The following is a 21,231-nucleotide window of genomic DNA, read 5'->3' as shown; positions in this document are numbered from 1 at the left end:
TACTCCTCATCCAAAAACAGAGCAAGTGCATAGGTAAAGGACAGATTGTGTGATGGATAAAAAAGCAAGGGATGGTGGAGGGAAAGATAAAACAAAGAGAGAAAAACCACTGTGTGTGTGTGTGTGTGTGTGTATGTGTGCACACGCGTGTGTGTGAGACAGTTAAAAGGAGCGGAACGCAGAAGGAGGGGTTTGAGGGCATGAAATATATTTTCTTTTTCGTGACTTATCACTCGTGTTCTTTGAAGTTGTTTTGCCCAAAAAACATGTGGTTCTAATAACTGCCCCTTGCCAGACCCCCAGCACACATCCTGCGGCCAACTCCACATTAATAAGGACACAGGAAAAGAGAGGGAGAGAGAGGGGGAGAGAGAGAGATAGAGAGAGAGAGACATAGAGAGAAAGAAAGAGAAAGAGAGAGCGCCAGCAAGATTATGAAATGCCTCAACTATTTAAGCTATTATCGGCTCTTATCAGTCAATGGTCCAACAAGGAATGGGGGGTGGGGTGCTTTGGGTGAGTCACCATAATCCCCCACACCCCTCACCAACAAAAACAGAAATCACTGTTTCCCTCCAAGTGAATTCAGGTTCATTAGTGACATATCCCTGACATATTCACACACAAACACACATAAGGGTGCTCATCGCATTCCTGTGAAGCATACTCTTATCAATCTTTCACTGAGTGTAGGAGATGGGATGGCAAGTGTGCACAGAGTGATTCTGACCAGTATTGATTGTTAATCCTGCTGTTCACTTGTTCACAGTTTCAGTGTATCCCCTTTCTCTGTTTGTTTTTCAGGACTTTCTTGGGACCACAAAATCCCCAACCCATGTATTCAACACCAAAGAGGACAGCAATCTCTCAGTCTTTCACTCTCTCACACCCACTCTGTCTCTCCCCCACTCTGTCTGTGTTTTTCTGTCTACCAAACATCCAGCTGCAACTCTCGGTCAGCTTCTTTGCCTCCCATTCTTTTGCTCCCTCTTTGAATTATCCGTCTTCTCTTAACTTTCCCTCTCTATTGAACTTTGGAAGCAGACAGTCAGTAATACTTATTCAACCACCTAGTGACACCACAAATAAGGCATTGATTCACGCAAGCTCTTTAGTCAGAGCCACAACCATTTATGCAACTCACACTGCCATAAAGAAACAAATTAAGACCCTGATGTCATCAAAGACAGAACTAATAGATCAAAAATTCAAAGAGTGAAAGTTCACTCTCACGCTAAAACTAATGGTGGGTAGTGAGTCACCCAATCTCTCTGGCCCTCTCTCCTCAGAGGGATGTCCTAAATGAGTCAGGACAGTCCAGACTGGACTGACAAATATCCTCTGTGTCACTTGCGCTCTCTCCTGCATGTCTCAGAATCTTGCCACATGGAGAGAAAAGACTTCAAAAGGCACAAGGAATGAAAGAAGGGTAAAAAGAAAATTCTTAGTGTTAGAGAATTATGCCTGTTCCCTTCAGTAAACGCTGAGTATCTAAGGGATCAATGTATTGGGAACCAACAAACTGCTAAAATGCCTCAGGTGTACAACTATCAGGTGTAACAGCTCTGTGTACCAGTAGTCATTTGCTGTACCATGTGAATAGAGCCACACGCTGTGACAAATGATTGTAAAAACATACATTGCAAGTAAATTTACCAATCACTCTCATGAGGCCAAAATGGTCTAAAACAGTGAAAATGTTCCATCATCACAGCTTGGTAAAATTGCAGACACCAAGTCTGAGTATGCCGAATTGGGCTTCCAAAACAATTTTCTTTGAAGATCTCGAGTTGTTCATTTTTCATAAAAATAAAATCTAATTGGTGTCTGTAAATTGAGAAGCTGTTCATATCTGACATTCAAAGATTATCATGCATGTGAGCGAATACTTTAATTCAGATGCTCTGCAATGACTCAGTCACTTTTGTGATCAATATGAACACTCATTGCATGTTTAGGTGGCTGCCAATTTATCCAATTAATCCAGCTGAGTTTGCAGTAAAGACAGCCAAAGTCAAAACCCCCTACTGGCAAACTGTAATTACTGAAACTGTAAATGGCAGTTACTCGTGGCTGAAAACTGACATGCATTCCCCATAATAATTTGTTGAGGCCTCTTCTTGTGGATACAAAGCACAAGAGTCAAAGTGTACATCATGGTGAACACATGACACTAGCAACCCTGGGTATTGTTGTCTTACAGAACATACTAATTGTCAGATCCTTTCTGGATCCCATTTACCACATACAGCATGTTATTAAGCAATGTTCACATGACAATGAAGCAGAAGGGGTATGCAAAGCAAAAAGGACATTGCAACACATTTTCTTGATTTCGCCAGAGTTTATGGTTTCAGCCCAGCCAGGTCAGTATGTTTCCAATGTGAATAAAGAGGCCAACCGGTGGCCATTTCTACCTTCATGTGTGTCCCTTAGGTGAATGTGGCATGGAAAGACACCCATGACAAACCAGATCAATGGTATGCTTACAGTCTTATTTGTTTAATCCTGTGAAATAGGTAAAATGCTATTACAGTGTAGACAAATATCAGAACACACTTTAAGAAGAAGTGCTGGTTACTCTTGTCATCTCAACAGAATCATAAAACCAGCAGAAATGAAGTGTACGTTTGGCAAAATAGCCATTCCACCACCCGTCCTCAAACGTTAAACTGAACAAATTTGGCAGTAAAAAAAATAAGGATAGATGCTAAAATATTTCACAGTTCTCAGTACACCACTGAACTGGGAACTCAAGTTTTGTAAACGTTTTTACTGCCCTTTGACAGTGACACCGGTAAATTCTGTCTCACTCTCTGGTTAGGGTTGGCCATCCTAGAATTGAGCGCAGTCCTGTAGCTCTTTACTGCCCCCGTTTGTCAATTTGGGACTATGCAACTCGAGTACATGTAACCGTGCATACGCAATAAAACATATATGTATTACCTTTTTTGTATTTATCTATCGGGTATGTTAAACTCTTTGCCTTAACCCATCTACCGATGGTCCCATACATTTTCTTTTACATTTTTTTTAGATATTAGCAAGCTAGATTTGCAGTATAAATAAGACTGAATATGCATCGGGTGATTAACAACTCCATCTGAAAAGGAAAGACGAATTTAGCTACAAGCTATTTCAGCTGGACGGGATTTCCCAAATCGTTTAACGTTAGCTGGCTAATTTGCAGAAGTGCGACCAGATTTGCTAACGTTTGACAAGAGCTCAGCTGAAACGGCTATGGTTGTTGCAAGTGGATTTATATCTAGTTTACACCTAATTATTTTCAATTCTTAAAAAATAATACAATAAAATAAATTATGCTTGGTCATATAGCAATGTAAGTCTAAATGGTTAGCTAACCAGCTTGCCAGCCAGAAACTGGCCAGAAAGCTGAGCATGCCTGAGATTGTATTTCCCACCACTTGAAGAGAAAACGCAATACATTTCCAACTAACCATCATTGGTCAGTGTTCTGGGTTAACTCACACATGGCATTTAGGAAAATGCATTTCAAGGCAACTGCCTACAAGTAACTGCAGTGCTGTAGTGCAGCCTGTACTGCAGAGCTGTAGAGCCGTAATGGCGTCACTTTACAGGGTGCTTCGATTTGCGGCAGCATTTTGAAGTAAAGTGAAGCTACAGAAAAGAAAACACTTTTGCGACCGTACCCTACAGTGGCAATGGCGAATGCAACAAATAGCGGCAGTGAGAAGATGGCGGAGGAGGAGCGGAGTGCAGAAGAACTGAAGGAGAAGGCGAATAAATACTTTAAAGGTAAAATAAACTTGTTGGCCAGTTCATTTGGAGTCACGCCTGTGTACATGAGCAGGAAGTAATGCAAATACTCCAACAACTATTCGATGCCATTCATTTCATGCCAGTATGAATCGCTCACGAAGCCGGTAACGTGTGCCGTTAACTAGCTCGCATGCTAGCACCACTTACATAGCATGGGATTTCTCTGGTGCGTTTACAATTTACGGAGAACGCATGCCTTCGAGAAACCCTGGCACCGGTTTTATCATCTCTCTCCGTTCTGTGTTAACTGGCTCATTTGATGGGATAGGTGTTTTGTGAAACATGTATGTGAAATATGCTATTATATTTCGAGCTAGTTTGATGCAGTAGAGCGGAAGTTTAGGGAAAATGTCAGTGTGTGCATTTAGCGGAGATGTCAGGTCACACTGTCAGTGACTGAGGTCTTTCACATTGTGATTAAGATGCAACCAACTAGAGCTGTTTAGCCGACTATCAGCGGAGATTAGCTAGAGTTTACTTCCATGCTGTTGTTCAATAGTGTGTAATATTATTGCTGGCTTGCAACAAACTACCCTGCCTTTACTAATTGAGTTAGATAGTTGCAGAGAAAGTTCAACTGACCGTAGCTAACCCCCATATTACAATAGCTTGGTGTCCAGTTAATAGATTTCTGTGGTGAATGTGTACCAGTGTGTTGTAGAGTGTGTAATTAGTTACTGTGAATGCCCAACTAATGTTTAGTCGGATGAGCAGTCCATTCAGATTGTTAGAGAGGGAAACGGGTCATGTTAGCTGATGGATAGCTAACTAACTAGTAACAGCACGGTTAAAGTTAAAGCAAGGCGGTTTACATCCTGGTTGAAGCCATGTGCTGCAAATCTAGCGCTGAAATGAAACTACAATACTAAATCCACATCCGCAGCAGTGTAACAAAGCATAACCCGATTGTAAGTGACCTTAAAAATTGGAATGGCTCAAAAAAACAAGCAAGCAAACAAACAAAAGCTAGCATATAAATTAAATGAACCTTGAGCGTAAGTGAGATAAGATTCAATCAGAAATTACCACCTTTTAACGCGCGCACAATATTTACTGGTTACTTAGACACTTGTTAGGACAATAAGAATACACACGATTCATTGCATTGTGTTTAGTACGTTTAGTAGGATACAGTTCTCTCAGTCTTTGCCATTAGTCAACAAGAAAATAAGAATTATACAATAACAACAAGTGCTGTTAAAAGGATAATATAACAAGTGTTAATATCTAAATCCCAAGAGAGGCCAAATTATTGCAAGGGCCCCAAGCATGTTATTTAATAATGGTCTCAACTCACTGCATATGACAGACACATTTTGTACCTTGGTAAAACTATGATGTGATTGTTAGGTCCTTACTTAACAACTTCCCAAAATGCTAACTACACTATGATTCATTTAGCTCCTACAGTGGAACAATACTTCAAGATGGTCTTTAGCATTACATGTAGCAAAGTGCACTGCGTATGTTGTCTTATGGTGTTGTGCAGTTCATTCTTTGTGAGCAGCCAGTACAGAGGCTGGAAAAATGTCACTGATCCTTTTCTTTTCCTTGGTAAAAAAGGACTGAAATAGCAATGTGCTTGTCCCCTCTGGACATGTGTATGGCCCCTGTCTGTCCAGCGTTGCAGAAAATTGAGGTTCATTTTGACAAAGCTACTCTTGATGTCACTGCTGGCTCCTGGCAATTTGCTATTTCATAGCTTACAGTGCTGTGTGCACTTGGGTCTTTTCATTGTATCCCTCTGTGTTTTATTCCCGGTCATACGTGTTCTCTGGGTCTGTTGGTAATAGGGACAGACCATTGAGAAGTAGGTAATTTGCACTGTCCGTGCTTTATCACCATAACCATTGCCTTTTCTTTGAGAAGTCGCTCTGACAATGGGTTCTAGAAATGTGCAGAGAATACTGATGACAGCTTTGAGTCTAGGTGTTTGGCTCGGTTTAGAGTGCTTTGGAAATAATCTCATCAAGAGCATCAAAAGGATTTTGTGAAATACGTGCTGTCAGGAGATGATCTGCGGGAGAGCAGTGCATGATTATGTCACCATAAGGAGTACTGGGACTTCCAACAGGTAATGTGGAGAGCCTGCAGTGCTGCTGTCCTTTCATGTCTGTTACCTCTTTCATGATACAGATGTAATTTGTCATGGGTAGGAGATTAGTAGATTAGTTTCATCATAGCGTCTTTGCTCCTTCTGTGATCGGAGATGATGACGTTTTCCTTTTGAGTTTGACGTCAAACTCCTCTCCCCTTCTTCTGGACTTTTGTGTTCTGCACTGTTGGATGACATCATGTCCTGTGGTCATGGAGGTGTTGAGAGAAAGAAGCAGGGAGGAGTGAATGCAGGAGAAGAGGGAGATGTTCTGCTGAAGGTCCCCGAGCTGAGACCGAAATGCTAATTAAGAGTTTCATGCTTCAATTTAAGGAAGCTAAAGCTTTCACTAATAACCAGAGAATGGAGTTGCTGACAAGCAAACTTTTGATCTTGGATAGGAGGGCAGCTGTGCTTTTAGCTGGAAGGTAATAGATGAGTTACAATGTATGATTTTCATTATGTCTTCCTTCTTTTATATGTAATATGTTTTACTCCATTTATGTGTAGTTAAAGTTAAAAGCCATAGTTTAAAAGTTATGGTAGAAAATGGCATTACAGGGCAGAGCCCGTCCTGAAGATACCACCGAGTACAAATGGATTTTTTTTTTTTGCGTAATTATTATGTGTGCATATTGTTTGAAAGCTAATTTTGGATTCCTTGTTGAGTGTTTCTAAATCAGTGTTAGGTGTGTTGGCCATACCAGCCACTACAGTCTTAGCAGCCTCTTTCTTGTGTAGTCATAATCGCGTTTAGTTTGACTTAGCGCGTAACAGAAGCATCTGAATTGTTGTAATCTTGTGTTTTTTTTTTTTCTTTTTTTAATTCACGTTAAATATTTTTTGTTTTATTGACACATAACGTTAACAGGCCAACACCAAAAATAATCAATGTGGGGGGTTTGGCAGCTGCTTATATCAGTAGGGGGAAAGTATAAGGGTTTTCTGTCTCAGAAGAAAGTGAAACAAAGGCATGCTGAGTTAGTGGCAGACTTTCCAAAGTTATACAACTCATCTCTAAACTAACAGAAAGACCAATAGGAGAACTTTCCTCTGGAGAATTGTCAGTGCTATAACTGAAATGTGGCATTAGTAAAGATAACAGATCAGAGGATATTTGTAATCGGTGTGTTGTATACCATAATCACCTTCTGAATGGATTGCATACAATTCTGCCATATGTATATTGTGCTCTGTCTGTGTAGGCCTTTTGATTGGTGACGCACCATCCACAAGCACCGTTGCCTCTGAACATCATGCAGCAGTGAACACTTATCAGAAATGAAAATCGCTTTTAGCAATGTCCTGTGATACCCATGAAGGCCGAGCTTTTGTCCATAAACAAAAGGCTGCAGTGTTCGGTACAGAATCGTTTTGTTGGTGCCTAGAAGATCATGAACCACACTGAATAGTTTTATGCTCTGTGAGAATGATTGTAGTGCCATTTAAAATGACTACCAAAACATCTTTGATTCCTCCTTATTCTTTTTAAACTAAACTATATAAAAATTTTGGTGCTGTTATAACAATGGAATTTTGCAGGATGTACTGATTTGCATTCCCTGATCACAAAAGGGAGAGAATTTGAAGGAAAAATGTACAGAAGAAAGTTTGCTATTGCTCTGGCATGTGGTGTTCATACCTGGTGTGGTCTTTAGCTTTTATGTAATAGCAACCAGGAGCTCAGTGTCTATGACTAGGGCCATTGGGGCCTGAGAGTGAGGGAGAAATATGCTGTTGTTAGGGCCAATAGGAAATGTGATTTGCCCACTCACACCTTAGCCTCCCAGTGTGTCATGCAGCAATGATACAGAAGTGCAACAGTACAATATAACATGGCTGTGGTGTTGTTGTTGTTACTTTCAGAGAAGGACTATGAGAATGCTATCAAGTATTACACAGAGGCCCTGGAGCTGAACCCAGACAATGCCATCTACTACAGCAACCGCAGCCTGGCGTACCTACGCACTGAGTGCTACGGGTATGCCCTGGCTGACGCCACCCGTGCCGTGGAGATTGACAAGAACTATGTCAAAGGCTACTACCGGCGGGCCACCTCCAACATGGCCCTGGGCAAGTTCAAGGCAGCACTGAAGGACTATGAGACGGTGAGGGCAGGGATACTCGGAGGCTCCTCTCACACTCTGTCCCTCGTTTCAGTGAAGGGCACATATGTTTCTTAATTTGAAGCTTTTTTTGGTAGGAACTATGGAAGAGTTAAATCTTTAAGGCTTTATCTGTTGGCTGATCCTAGGTTCCAGAGTAACATGACAGAAGTCATGTAGTGCCATGACTTATGCCATTGGTATTGTTTCATTCATTTTTTTTTTTTCTCTCATAGGAGGAGTTTTGAAAATTTGATTGTACAGTGTTATGTATGGTATAAAGTGTTTGAAAGTACATTATACTATGTAATATCTTAAATTGACCTATTTAATTTAAGTGTGCCCACAGTCTTGCTTGTAAATGTGATTGTGTTCATATACAGTAGTAAACGAAGAACAGCGTCATTCTCATCCTTTCAGTCCCTTTCAGTGTTGTAGTCAACAACACAAATTGAGAGGGAATACTTAGGATTTCTCTCTTGAGCATTAAAAATGCATTCATTCTGTAAAAGACACAGATAATCCCTTTAATTCATTGATGGTGCCAGTTAGATCCAGTCCGGAGGCATTTTGCACAACACACGTCACGGATGCAGCAGCTAATTTAGACCTGTTTTCAGTTCTATTAACGTTATAGGGAATGCAGAAATAGCGGCTAGGATCCGCCATTTATAAATAAGCAGACCTGATTTCACAGAAGGGCTGTTGCTGTGACATGACAGTGATTAGAGCGTGTGCCACGATAAATTTGCAATTGTCTGGTGGGCACCCTTACTTAGGCATGCCTCTCTTACAGGGGCAAGTAGCAAAGACTCCTGCAAGAGGCTGACATTGAAGCATTTTTGAAGAAAATTGAACCCCTGTGCATGCACATTTTATATCAGGCTTGTTTTGGATGTGGCTCCTGGCCTTTTCACACTGATAGTATAGTTCTAAAAATTTTCTTTCCAGTTGCAGAATTGTAGCTTTTCTCTTATATGCAATCAATTTTTTAACCGACAACTTGCCTGTTGCTAGCAAATCAAGCCATGTCATTCTAGTGAAAATCATATTGAACAACCATGGAACAAAGAGAATTGTGACAGTGCAGGGTTTTCATATATCACTTATTAAAAGCTGGGGTTTTTCGATGTATAGTCACTACCACATGTTCATGTCCCTTTGAGATATTGCATGGAGGATGTCATTATTTAATTTCAGTTAGGTTCACAGGTGTTGGGTATTTTATTGCAGTCAAGGCTGTGTGTATTTGTATGGGCTGATATGAAGAGTGGTGTGGAAAATGAGGTACAGGTACAACCTTTGTCCTAATCCATGTGAATGTATATTTTCCACTGTGTTGGAGGCAGGTAGTGAGAGTGCGGCCAAATGACAAGGACGCCAAGATGAAGTATCAGGAATGTAACAAGATAGTGAAGCAGAAGGCCTTCGAGAGAGCCATCGCCAGCGATGACCTCAAGAGATCAGTAGTGGACTCCCTGGACATCGAAAACATGAGTCAGTGTGACCAGCAGGCCAATGAGCCATCAAAAATATGGCTGCTGTCATAATGGGATGGGTTGTGGCATCTTAATTTATGATGCACTGTTGAAGGTCTATTTTTATGTCTGTATTACATATACCAACGTTTATGTATTAATAAATAGTCATGTATATGCATATATGAGCTGTATGCGCATTGACAGGATTGGGCAGATCCATATATATTTTTATTCATGGCAAGGCCTGAGCCACAGATGAATTCTCCTGTCCCTTCTCCATGCAGTGATTGAGGATGACTACACAGGACCCATACTTGAAGAAGGGAAGGTAACAGTGAAGTTCATGAAGGAAATGATGGCATGGTTCAAGGAACAGAAGAAACTGCACAGAAAGTGTGCTTACCAGGTGGGCAAATACAAATGTTTAGATGTACTTTTTTGTTAAACAAAAGTATAAAAAAATATCAGAAACTATACTGTTTCTTTTTCAGATGTTGGTCCAAGTCAAAGAGGTTTTAGCGAAGCTTCCTAGTCTCATAGAAATAACACTAAAGGAGGTAAGATGAGGCACAACCATTTCAAAACTAAAATAGTTATATTAAAGACCATCAAATTTTTTTTCATTGCCATGAATTTCCTTTTCTTTCTTTTTGAATTCAGCTTCCTCTTCTTGTTTCTGTATCCCTGTATTATTAATCTATTCTTTCTCTTGTTGTCATTAATGCCCTCAGACAGAGAAGATAACTATATGTGGTGACACACATGGCCAGTACTATGACCTCCTCAACATATTTGAGTTGAATGGCTTACCCTCCGAGACAAATCCCTATGTATCCTTTTCCTCTCATCTTGGTTTAAACTACATGAGCAAGTCAGTCTAGAGTGTAATGGGTGGGGTTGCAGGAGTTGAGTATTAAGATGATACAGGTTAGAAACCATATTTAAATTTAAAGTTAAATGCTGTTTTTGTGTTTCTTGAATTTGCATCACATCAAGCGGCACTCTATTATGTTCTAGTTTGTTAAATATTAGAATCAATGGCCAGTTAGGCAGCCCTTAAGTGTGGACTCCAGCTCTTCAATGGTGACTTTGTAGACCGAGGCTCCTTCTCTGTGGAAGTCATTCTCACGCTCTTTGGCTTCAAGCTACTTTACCCAGACTGCTTCCACCTGCTGAGGGGTGAGTGTTCCAAGCTTTGCCCTTCCTGAGGACTGGGACACTGCATCACAGCTGACGGTGTCCTCCTCTCTCTTTCTTTGTGGTGTGTTTGTTTTTGTAACATCTCCATCAGTTGGCGAACACTATTTTAAACCTTTGATGTTTTCCTATCATTGTGCACATCTGTTTTTGTGTGTGTTCCGCAGGGAACCATGAGACGGACAATATGAACCAAATGTACGGCTTTGAGGGTGAGGTGAAGGCCAAGTACACAGCCCAGATGTTCCAGCTGTTTAGCGAGGTCTTCCAGTGGCTGCCTCTTGCACAGTGTATCAACAACAAAGTGCTGGTGAGGGACAGACTGACATTTTCAAACCGCAATAAGCCACCAACACACACACACACACACACACACACACACACACACACACACACCATTGTGTCTTCCATTTTCTGTCGAGCTTCCTTGCCCCCCAGTGCCACCTGTCACCTCACCACTGCTTTGCTGTGTGTGACGGCGGGACTCTTTTGTCCCTTACAGGTGATGCACGGTGGTTTATTCAGTGAGGATGGAGTGACGCTCGATGACATCCGAAAAATCGACAGAAACAGACAGCCTCCAGACTCAGGTAGGATGGGGCACTCAGTACAGCATTGCCAATCCAATCAGCCCTGGGAGAAATATGATTTTTTTTTTTTATCAGAATGCAGCACAGGTAATAAAGAACACTCTCTTTTCATTCTCATCACATCCTGAAAATGTCTGAGTGTGTTGATTTGAATAATCTGCAGTCTGAGTTTCTGACAGATGTCTTTCTCCCTGCATCTTTCTCTCCCAGGTCCCATGTGTGACCTCCTATGGTCAGACCCTCAGCCCCAGGTTAGTACCCCAATCCTGAAGGTCAGTAATATCTCATATCACCAAAGATCTGAAAATAATTTTTCCTCTATGCTCCATCTGGGTGTCAGAATGGGCGTTCGGTCAGCAAACGGGGGGTGAGCTGTCAGTTCGGGCCAGATGTGACAGATCGCTTCCTGGAACAGAACAAGCTGAAGTACATTGTGCGCAGTCACGAGGTGAAGAGCGAGGGGTACGAGGTCACTCACTCAGGGAAGTGCATCACAGTGTTTTCTGCACCCAACTACTGGTGAGTTAACTTCATGCACTGTGGAGATATACCAAGGCTGGTGTCTTCTCCATTGTCAGAGCTTGTTACTTATGTCAGATGAGCTATTGCTCAGAGATTTTATTAATTGCATGTCTGTCTCCTCCTAGTGACCAGATGGGCAACAAAGGAGCGTATATCCACCTTAGGGGCTCTGACCTCAAGCCAGAGTTTCACCAGTTCACTGCTGTGGTCAGTACACATGTTCTTACTGTATAACTTTAATCCGTGGATGATCTCATAGAGTTGTGAGTCATTGATTTGTTGAATATATTTACAGTTCAGACTTCATATTTCCACATCTGAATTTGCATGGAAGGGCTTATTATATGCAGTGACATGGATGTAATGTAATGGCCCTTATCCATTTTAGATGTTGGGAGGTGTCTTCTAAGACTTCTTTTGCTTCATAAAATGATGCATCAGTGTTCATTCCAGATGTTTTAAAAACAGCAAATGCCCCAGTTCAGCCTTGCTATGACTCTGTTTTTCACTTCAGTTTTAACTCGTCCCTTTTCCATCTCTCTCATTTCTGTTGTTAATCCTCTAATTTCTGTGTTTTCTTTTTCTTTGTTTTTTTCTACCTTTTCTTTCTTACTGAATTGCACAATTAGTAGTGCTACTTTTTCTCATGGCTATAAAATTGTGTGCTATCAGGGTGTTGATGCTTGTCTGTTCTGAATTATGTAATGCTGTCTAATGAATGACTTTTAAACCTCCTTCCTACTTTCTCTCACTCCACAGCCTCATCCGAATGTCAAGCCCATGGCGTTTGCCAATTCTCTGATGCAACTGGGTATGATGTAGAAATCTGGATTGCCCATCTGCAGCGACATCCTGTTCTGTCTGTCCGATCCTTCCCAAACCTATCTGTTCCTCTGTCTGCATAACCCTTTCTCTGTTCAGTCAGAGCATTTTCAGATCAGTGCTGTTGGGACAGGATCACTTTCAGTCCAGTCCAGCCATAAATGGGATGTGTGCTTTCATGTTAGTGTTGTGTTTAAAAAAAAACTGGAAACTCCCAATCACTACCTTGCACATTGATGGTTCTTATTCTGGTGTGAGCCAAATCCAGTTCATTATATTGCAACACTTTTGAGCTGTTCTGTAATTTTTAAAATAATTAATAGTGTGATGAGTTAATGATTAATTCAGCTGCATGATTTAGGAGCTGGTGTGAACCAAAGACTTGTAATGAAACAGATTGTAAGTGTGAGATGTTGGTCAGACATGTAAGGGTGTTGGGCTATGCATCCATGTCGCTACTGAAAACAGCTGTGTGAATTGACCATATCCATCTCTACTCACCTCAGGTGAGCTCCAAAATTATGTGATTCCATTTCCGGTTCCAGGTGTGATTGTCTTTTGTGCAGTCAATACTGTCAAACTGAAAGGTGCTGTTTATCAGTAGTCTCAAGATTTGCCACTTGTACAAATGCGGTTTATTTGCATTACTAATGTGCAACAGATAGTCATTGTTGCAGTTTGTTTTGCACAGTTCTGTATGCTCATCTCATTAGATTTACAGTATATCATGGAGTATTGTCTTGAGAAAGTATTGTCTGGGTTTGTTGTTTTCCATATTGTTTTTCCATTGGGAACTCCGGCACAATATTACTCCCAATTTGCTTGTCACATGGACAATACCCTGACCTGCACTGTATGTGCGTGTGTGCGTGCGTGTGTGTGTGTGTAATGTGTATGCGTGTGTATGTATGCGTATGCGTGTGCGTGTGTATGTATGCGTGTGCTTGTGTACGCGGGCTTGTGTGTGCGTGCTGGTGTCTGTTCAGTGGCGTCACCTGTGTCCAAATTTGACACAACAGACGATGGTCTAGAAGCCAATCTTTCCATTTATTAAGCGCACAGCAACATTATCCAGAGTCTAAACCCTTTTGGATAATGTTATGCATACAGATAAGTATGTATATATAAATACTGTATCTTTGAAATGCCAGTGTATATGTTTGAAAAAAACATCAAATAAAAACTCCAGTTCAGCAATTTTAAGTAATGAAAGATACTGTGTTTGTTTGAAATTGTAAATTTACAATTTTTTTTAACTTACTTCAATGAAATGTAGTCTTTCTGTACAAATTATTTCAGTATTATGTTCAACAAGCAACCTGAATTGATATTCAACCTTGTAAGCTAATGTGCAAATAATTTAGCTGGTTGGTTAGCAAGCTCAGTAGATTATCAACCTTATTTACTCACTAGAGCCCCTTATTAATCCATTGAAACCTACACCTGGACACAAGTAGCTAAGTAGGCAAGACCAATGTTAAGGCTTGTATTTTAAGTTTATTAGCTGTCATTGGTTAACATAGAAGGTGGTATTGTTTTCTAGAATTACTGCAAATGCATTTCCAGTGAGATTACATTGCTTTACTGGCAATATTATCTGATGTATGCACACTCACCAAAAAAAAAGGCCAGCAGTGCCAACTTTGCAGTTTTAATCCAGTTTGTACTAGAGCTGTGACCAGTGTAGTAGGTATTTTTGCTGCATCTAAATTATTTTCTATCAACAACTGTAGTTAACTCTGCTGTAGCCAAATACCAAAACACGAATGGCCAAGCACAATATGAATAGACCTGCTTAGTAACCACACTGAGAAAGAGACCACTATGACAGACAATCAAGCAATAACCAAGTTTGATGTATGAAATGGTTAAAGAGCAGACAATTAATGAAGTGAATGGCACTGTGTGGAAAAATTCAGAATGATTCCCTTTCAGTTTTAGAGAGGGAATGTCAGGGGCAGCCCTGGTGGCAAATCTCTGCCATATTCCCCACCTGTTGCTCTGAAGGTGACTGCTGCTTTGTCCTTCTGTGCCACCAGGTCATTCCAGACCACCATGAGATATTTTGTAATCGGCTGTCAGTTTACTCCATGAGGTCATACTCACCGCAACCAGGTGAGGTTGAAAGCAGCAGTGTCAATAGTGTTTATTTCTGTCAGGGAGTTATGGCATCCATTCAATCAAGATGGTTTGCAGTTTCATCCAACCATACATTGTGTATATACTGGATCACCTAATTGGAAAAAAAAAAACAATGAATCTTTTTATGCTTATCACATTTAACTTTTCAAAAACACTAAAAGCTTAGAGCAAGAATGAAATGTTGACAAGATCAAGGTCATGTTGTTTTGATCCCTTTGTGAATTCTTAACAGTAATCAAAGTGGAGTGCACTATATTTAAAAGAGTATGAATTCTCTGCATACCAGTAATGCTGCAAAAGATGTATCCAAATATCAGTGTGGGTTGATTTCATAGGTGTATCAAAATAATGTGAATGAAGGAAGCTATATTAGTCTATCACACCTTCCTTATACCTGCAACTAATTAAACACAGTTCCTGGGCTCTTTACACTTCACTCTGCACCAGGTTTTTTGCCCTGTCTAAATACAATTCCATTGGCTCCATTTCTTTTGACCAACACTTGTCCATTGTTCAGTATGTCAGAGATTGCGTTTGGGCCTTCTTTGAGTATTTTTCTTGAGGGTAGATAATAGTACATCTGTGAATGCGAGCAAACAAAAATATGGACAAAACCAATACGGTTCCAGAACATTGTGCTTGACCCCGTAAAAAGCCCTGTTAATATTACATTCCACATAGATATTGGTTAGGTACAGATAACGTAAACATCTAATCACGTAAGTATCAACGAACGATCGTCTCAGATGAATTCAGCGGGAGGTATAAGTAGTTCTACCTCTAGGTGGCACTTGATAGATCTCTGGTACATTAACTCTGCCAGTCGTGAAAATGGTATTCATTTGGCTTCTCGTAGTCTTTAGCCTTTGACCCTTGTACAGTGATACCTCAAACCTGTCAGAAAACCCTACGTGTGATATAAGGCTAGTACTGGCAAGAACCATAACAGTTGACGCAATCAACTGTATTTGTCAAATTCAGACAATTCTGGTCCAGTCTGGTCTCTGAACACACACAAGATGCCCAAGTACTGCACAGCTCCCAATTGCAAGAATGACGCTAAAAATTCCGACAGGAAGAGCTTTTACAAGTAAGCATGTGAATGGTGCTTAGTTACCTAACTTAACAAGTCTAGCTGAGATCGCTTTGGAAGTGTAGCTATCTAAAAACAAACGTTGATGTTAAAGCTTTAACGTAAGCTTTATGGTGAGTCTGGGACACTTGTGCGTTGCTACTTAGCTTGCTTGCTAAATACTGTTATAGTCCGCTGTCACTGGTCAAGGTGACAGGGCACTCGAAATACCAATTGTAGGTGGCTAAACCTATATCTAGCTACATTTAATTCTATACACACTTTGAAAGTAACACGCATATGTTTGAAGGTAGCTGGCGACGACATTAGGTGGAAGCCAAAACATGTAGCTAATGTTAGCTAACGAAATAGCTAGCCGTACGTTAGCAAACTAAATACTGCATATAGCGGTTTGGCTAAATACAATTTTGTAACTGTGATGCTATTCTGTTATCAAGGTAGCTAGCTAATAAGTTTAGCTAAAAAATGATGAGCTCTTTGTCTAGCAAGTTAAATTGGATAACGTGAGCTAGCCTTAAAATATGTAGCTGTATTACACTGGCTACCTAACATTAACTTGGTGAGACTTTGGACAGCTTGGTTTTTGTATCATTAGCGACATAACCTTATAGTTAAATCATGCGAGATCGTTTTCTGCATTTTAACTCCTTAACTAGCGAACTGGCATCAAATGAAAAACAACCAGCATTAGCTAGGTACAAAGTGAAATTGCTTTGTTGTCAGCTAGTTAGCAAGTCTAACTCTACTTCAAATGAGTAGCTAGCTAGCCTTCTCGATTCAGCTATAATATCAGTATAACGAACATTAAATGTTGTTTCACAACAACTTAACATTATCTTGCTAAACTGCGTTCTCTCGTTAATGGTTGCCTGCTCTATCTAGCTTTGCTTGCATCTAGGTAGACAACAATTGGCTAATACATAAATTACACATTACATTATAGCTGAATCGATAGCATTGGATGTACTTGCGCAAGCAGGAGCTAGCTAGCTAAACATTTAGCGGTGTCACTAGCAGCTGACTTCATTCTTTGATCAGTGCGGTGTCAACAAGTAGGTAGTTGTCGGTGTCATCTTATCATTGCCACACAGGATTGTTGTAGCTAAATTAGTTTCGACAGTATGTGGTACGGGTACACATTTTGTAATATAGCAGACAATCATATCCAGAGTGAGTTATAGAAAGTCATTCATCTATTAAATTCATCTATGTATTTGGCATTAAAACTAGCTCCATAAAAGACACATTGCAACACGTGCACTAGTCCTAAACGTTGCTTCGAAAGGTGGGGAGCCGTTGCCTTTTTGATGTATCTTTGTTTTCAGCATTACATTTAAAACGTAAGCCAATATCTGGGAATTGAAGCTAGTTTATCAAGTGGTTTTCCACTTTCATCCTCCGTTTCAGTTGCGAAACCTGATAGGGTGTCAGCGTTGCCTTGTTTATGCTCGAATGGGAGTGCCTGCTGAGCGCTTATGTGGTGTTATAGGCGGGGTTTCAGAACAATGAGATGCATGATACTCAGCGCTTGGAGATAATAGTCCTAACAGCCAAACTTAAACATGCACCGACATGAAATGCGTACCGTTGTTGGTATTATTAATGTTGCTTGTTGAAGCACATCTGAATCACCGATTTAAAACAACTAACATTTGCTTTCAATACCGAATCCAGTGTAAAAGCTATTTCTACAAGTAAGCAAGCTGTCAGCTAGTAGGTTTGCCAACTGCTTTTGAGATGAGTTTATAACGTATTAATGTAGCTAAATATCATTACAAGTCTAAGCTGTTATCTTCTATATGTATAAATACGAAAGATTCAGAAGAAAACAAAATACTTACAGAATGCTTCTGACCACAAGGATGTTTTGCTGTCTTTAAAAGGCCGCGAAAAATGGCAAGGAAGAAAAATGAAAAGGTGTGCATATGCAAGGACGTGCTTATTGCTTCAGTTTGTTCAATTTCTGACTAGCTCTTCCATATTTATTTAATTAATACTTGGGTAAAAAAGACAAGCAAAACAGGAGTGAAAACACACATGATAATGTTGTGCAATACCAAAGGTACTAAGTGCAAAGTGGACACATTTGTTTTTCCACCGAAAAGCAACATTTAATTATTTTATAATCACAAGAATTGATAATGGTGACTGGGCTACAGAAGTAATAATACATACAAAATGAAGCGTAGTGACTGCAACTGGACAGTGACACTATAACATAAAAAGGCTTAGCAAAAAGCAGGTCAGTATTCACATTATTTACATATTGACCAAGGTGAACTTCAGTTCAAATCCCTTTTTTGATGTGCTGAAGTGACAAATGTTTTTTTTTCTCTTCACAGAAAATATGTTTGAAATACTAAAAAAAGCAAACGTAAAACAATGTAAATAAGTTTTGTTTGACATCTAAATATATGTAATAAATTTGTGTGTATAAATTTATGGTTAATGTACAATGTAACTATAATGATGTATGTTTATGCATTATTTATTCATGAATTGTTAATGTATAAGTAATTATCATCCTAATTACAATGACTGAAACTTATTTAATGGCTTGATTCATGCTTTCCACGTTTCCAGATTTCCACTGCATGACCCAGCCAGACTGAAGCAGTGGCTAAAGAATATGGGCCGTGAGGATTGGACCCCCTCACGGCACCAGCACCTCTGTCATGAACACTTTACACCAGCTTGCTTTACCCTGCGTTGGGGAATCCGTTACCTTGCCAATGATGCTATCCCTACTATCTTCCAGCTCTCTGAAAATACAGAGGTAGTAGCATCTCCATGCCACAACCTGACACTGACACTAAAGCGTAACTAACAAATACAAGTTCAGAAAACCTCGCAAGTGCATGGTATTTTGATTATAACCTTAAAAATTATAATGAGCTTTTTCACGGTCACATTTTTAAGATTATTTCTGTTCACTGCTATTTCATTTCACTTTCTGCATGGGACATTTGGTTTTAGTGAGGGTGTTACCCTGAGGGTATTCCTTTTCTGAACTTATTTGAATGTATTTTCTCTGTCTGCTCTATCAGAAAAGGAAAGGAGCTGATAGACCTGAGAGAAATCCAAAGCGACAGCGGAACTGCAACAGAAAGCCTGTTGTAACTGTGCCAGCAGCGGAGACGCCAATCAGTGATACTATGAGCCAGGACAGGGATGCCAGCACATTGCAACTGTACGCCATCACTGTTGACCCATCCCAGCCTGGGCAATCTGTTCTGCTAGACACAAGCAACATTGGGCACACTGTAGGCTCTGTACACACTGCCGTGCCCCTGCCAGTGGTGGATGGCCATGGTGGGCCCATCGATGAGGTCCCAGTAACACTATTCCAGACAGTGGATGATCTCTGTGAGGCTGGCGAGGAAGAGCATGCGGAGGTTGTGGTGGTGTCAGAGAGTCCAACTGTAGACAAGGAGGAGGAGGTGGAAGGGCTCATAAGCACTATCCTGACAGAGCGGCAGGATGTAGTCATAAATGATGGTCTTTGCCAGGCAGTTCCAGCACCTTCCTCTTTGACTGTTGAAAACGTGGCACTGGAAATGGTCGAGCACTCTGCTGCTCAAGATGAGCGAGGTGTCCAGATCATTGCCTATTTCGAGACCATACCCAATGTTCTGCCCACGGCCTCCAATGCCCAGCCTAGCCTCCCGCCAGACACGGTGCTGTCATCCGCTCTCAGCTCTAAGCCCATTGTTTCTACACTTCCTATTGTGTCTAAACACCTTCCCCCTTCCCCTGGCTCACTGGTCCTCACTCTTGAAAGACTAGAAAGTGTTGAGAGGGAGGGGGAGAGGGAGGCACAGGAAGAGGACAGCACAGAACTGCAAGAAAAACAGCTGGAAGAGCACCGGTAAGGATCATGAGCTTCAATTCTCTGTACAATATGGAGATGCAACAGCAATCCTTTGTGTAATAGTATGCCTCAACAGATATGCATCAAAGGTATTATCTGATCTTCCCTCTCAGCTACCACAAGAACAGCCTGAGCAAAGAGCAGCTAGAAGCCATCGTGATTGAGCTGCAGAAAAAGGTTAAGGTGCTGCAGCAGAGGCATCGCCGGCACCTAGATAAACTGCTTGGTCTGGAAAGTACGGTCAGCCAGCTGAGGCACAGCAACTTGATCAATGAGGAGAGGCTTCGTCTGCTGGAAAGGGTAAATTCGTCATTCGTCAAATGCATCATTCCACTCTACTTGATTGTTCCAGCAGAATTTCAGCATACATCCAGCATGCATATACTTCTTTGTCTTTTTCTGTCTAGGCGTATATACAGACCAGTGCTGCTGTGTCAGATGCAGGGGAGACTGTGGCCATCATCTGCGAGGAGGAGAACACAACCTACCTCTACGCTCTTCCAAAGAGTGAGGTGGAGGTGGAACTGAATCAGGAATGAGGGGCCACTACTGTTTGTTCCTTTGGTGGTTCACCATCTTTAGCCCTCAATTTGAGTTATCCTCAGCCCATTGGTGTGAAGGGTAATAACCATCTTGGTACTGGCAACCCACCTCAAGATGAAACCAATGAGATCTGGCCTAGTTGTCACCTTGCTGGGTCAGTTATGAGGGAAAGAAGATAAATTCTTGGAGATATGGAACCAACTCAGAACAAAAACTGGCAGTGTCAAATTGTAACTCAGATGTTTCATTGTTGATTATGGTTAAAATGGATATCAAATGTTAAAATGGATTTTTAAGGCTCTGTCCAAGGTGGCACCACAAGACCATTTTCAACATATCCTCCTGGATTAGTAGCTTTCCTCTGTGTGAAATATGCAATGGCCAAAAGTCTGATGAATGTCATCATTTTCTCCATTTTTATTTCATTTTTGTTGTGTGCTTCCTTTCCCCTGACTGCTGCCACCTAAGGGTATAGTCAAGTAGGTGATGTGGACAAATCTGAGTAACTGAGACAGGGTTGTAAACACTGGGAATTTTTGTCTTATGCATATTTAAAATGTACTTTGAAATTGTGGCGATGCAATAGAAGTAAAGTCTTGATTTGTTTTTACCCTGCTGTACCTGTTTCATCTGTCCTTCCCACAATTTTGTCATTTCTTGCCATTATTTGTAGGATGAATTATGTAGTTTTTATATTTGGTCAGTCTGCAACAATGCACTTTATCAACTGGTGACATGCTGGATGGTGATATGATACCACAAGGGAGTACAATGCAGTATGTTGTGATCACTCTCTCAGTGTAGATTTATGAACAGCATTCACTTCCGTGGATGTATTTGAAAATCATTGAACGAAGCATGGAACTGGGAGTGCATAAAGTTCTTGTTTCAGCAACGTCAATTTTCCTCTGATTCATAAAGAAATTTGTAATTAATTTGCTCAAGCAGAAGTTAAGACTGATTCAATTT

At 40.7% G+C, this 21,231-nt stretch overlaps 2 protein-coding genes across 4 annotated transcripts; both read left to right on the top strand.

Moving 5' to 3' along the window:
* The first annotated feature begins 3,677 nt into the window (after window positions 1-3,677).
* LOC118783167 (serine/threonine-protein phosphatase 5-like) lies at window positions 3,678-13,528 on the top strand. Its single transcript, XM_036536888.1, has 13 exons — window positions 3,678-3,777; window positions 7,763-8,004; window positions 9,351-9,498; window positions 9,767-9,888; window positions 9,974-10,039; window positions 10,214-10,312; window positions 10,556-10,661; window positions 10,847-10,989; window positions 11,182-11,269; window positions 11,480-11,520; window positions 11,610-11,788; window positions 11,917-11,998; window positions 12,551-13,528. Exons 1-13 carry the CDS (start codon window positions 3,684-3,686, stop codon window positions 12,611-12,613), a joined length of 1,473 nt encoding a protein of 490 aa, XP_036392781.1. The 5' UTR covers window positions 3,678-3,683; the 3' UTR covers window positions 12,614-13,528.
* Window positions 13,529-15,650: 2,122 nt separating this feature from the next.
* LOC118783147 (THAP domain-containing protein 5-like) lies at window positions 15,651-20,872 on the top strand. 3 transcript variants are annotated; one of them, XM_036536857.1, is made up of 5 exons: window positions 15,651-15,845; window positions 18,432-18,624; window positions 18,896-19,716; window positions 19,833-20,019; window positions 20,127-20,872. In XM_036536857.1, exons 1-5 carry the CDS (start codon window positions 15,775-15,777, stop codon window positions 20,256-20,258), a joined length of 1,404 nt encoding a protein of 467 aa, XP_036392750.1. In that variant the 5' UTR covers window positions 15,651-15,774; the 3' UTR covers window positions 20,259-20,872. The 3 variants fall into 3 exon arrangements, with proteins under 3 accessions (XP_036392750.1, XP_036392753.1, XP_036392751.1); XM_036536860.1 differs by lacking the exon at window positions 15,651-15,845 and adding an exon at window positions 15,886-15,961; XM_036536858.1 differs by lacking the exon at window positions 15,651-15,845 and adding an exon at window positions 17,584-18,090.
* Window positions 20,873-21,231: the final 359 nt, after the last annotated feature.

This window comes from Megalops cyprinoides, chromosome 9, assembly GCF_013368585.1.
Source record: "Megalops cyprinoides isolate fMegCyp1 chromosome 9, fMegCyp1.pri, whole genome shotgun sequence".
Lineage (NCBI taxonomy): Eukaryota > Metazoa > Chordata > Actinopteri > Elopiformes > Megalopidae > Megalops > Megalops cyprinoides.
This window is presented reverse-complemented; position numbering and strand designations above follow the sequence as displayed.

Excerpts from the sequence above, each read along its gene's own strand:
- LOC118783167 (XM_036536888.1), top strand. The coding sequence starts at position 3,684 with ATGGCGAATGCAACAAATAGCGGCAGTGAGAAGATGGCGGAGGAGGAG. Across the intron at positions 3,778-7,762 it reads GGCGAATAAATACTTTAAAG|AGAAGGACTATGAGAATGCT; the intron begins GTAAAATAAACT and ends TGTTACTTTCAG. Across the intron at positions 9,499-9,766 it reads CCTGGACATCGAAAACATGA|TGATTGAGGATGACTACACA; the intron begins GTCAGTGTGACC and ends TTCTCCATGCAG.
- LOC118783147 (XM_036536857.1), top strand. The coding sequence starts at position 15,775 with ATGCCCAAGTACTGCACAGCTCCCAATTGCAAGAATGACGCTAAAAAT. Across the intron at positions 15,846-18,431 it reads GACAGGAAGAGCTTTTACAA|ATTTCCACTGCATGACCCAG; the intron begins GTAAGCATGTGA and ends CCACGTTTCCAG. Across the intron at positions 18,625-18,895 it reads AGCTCTCTGAAAATACAGAG|AAAAGGAAAGGAGCTGATAG; the intron begins GTAGTAGCATCT and ends CTGCTCTATCAG.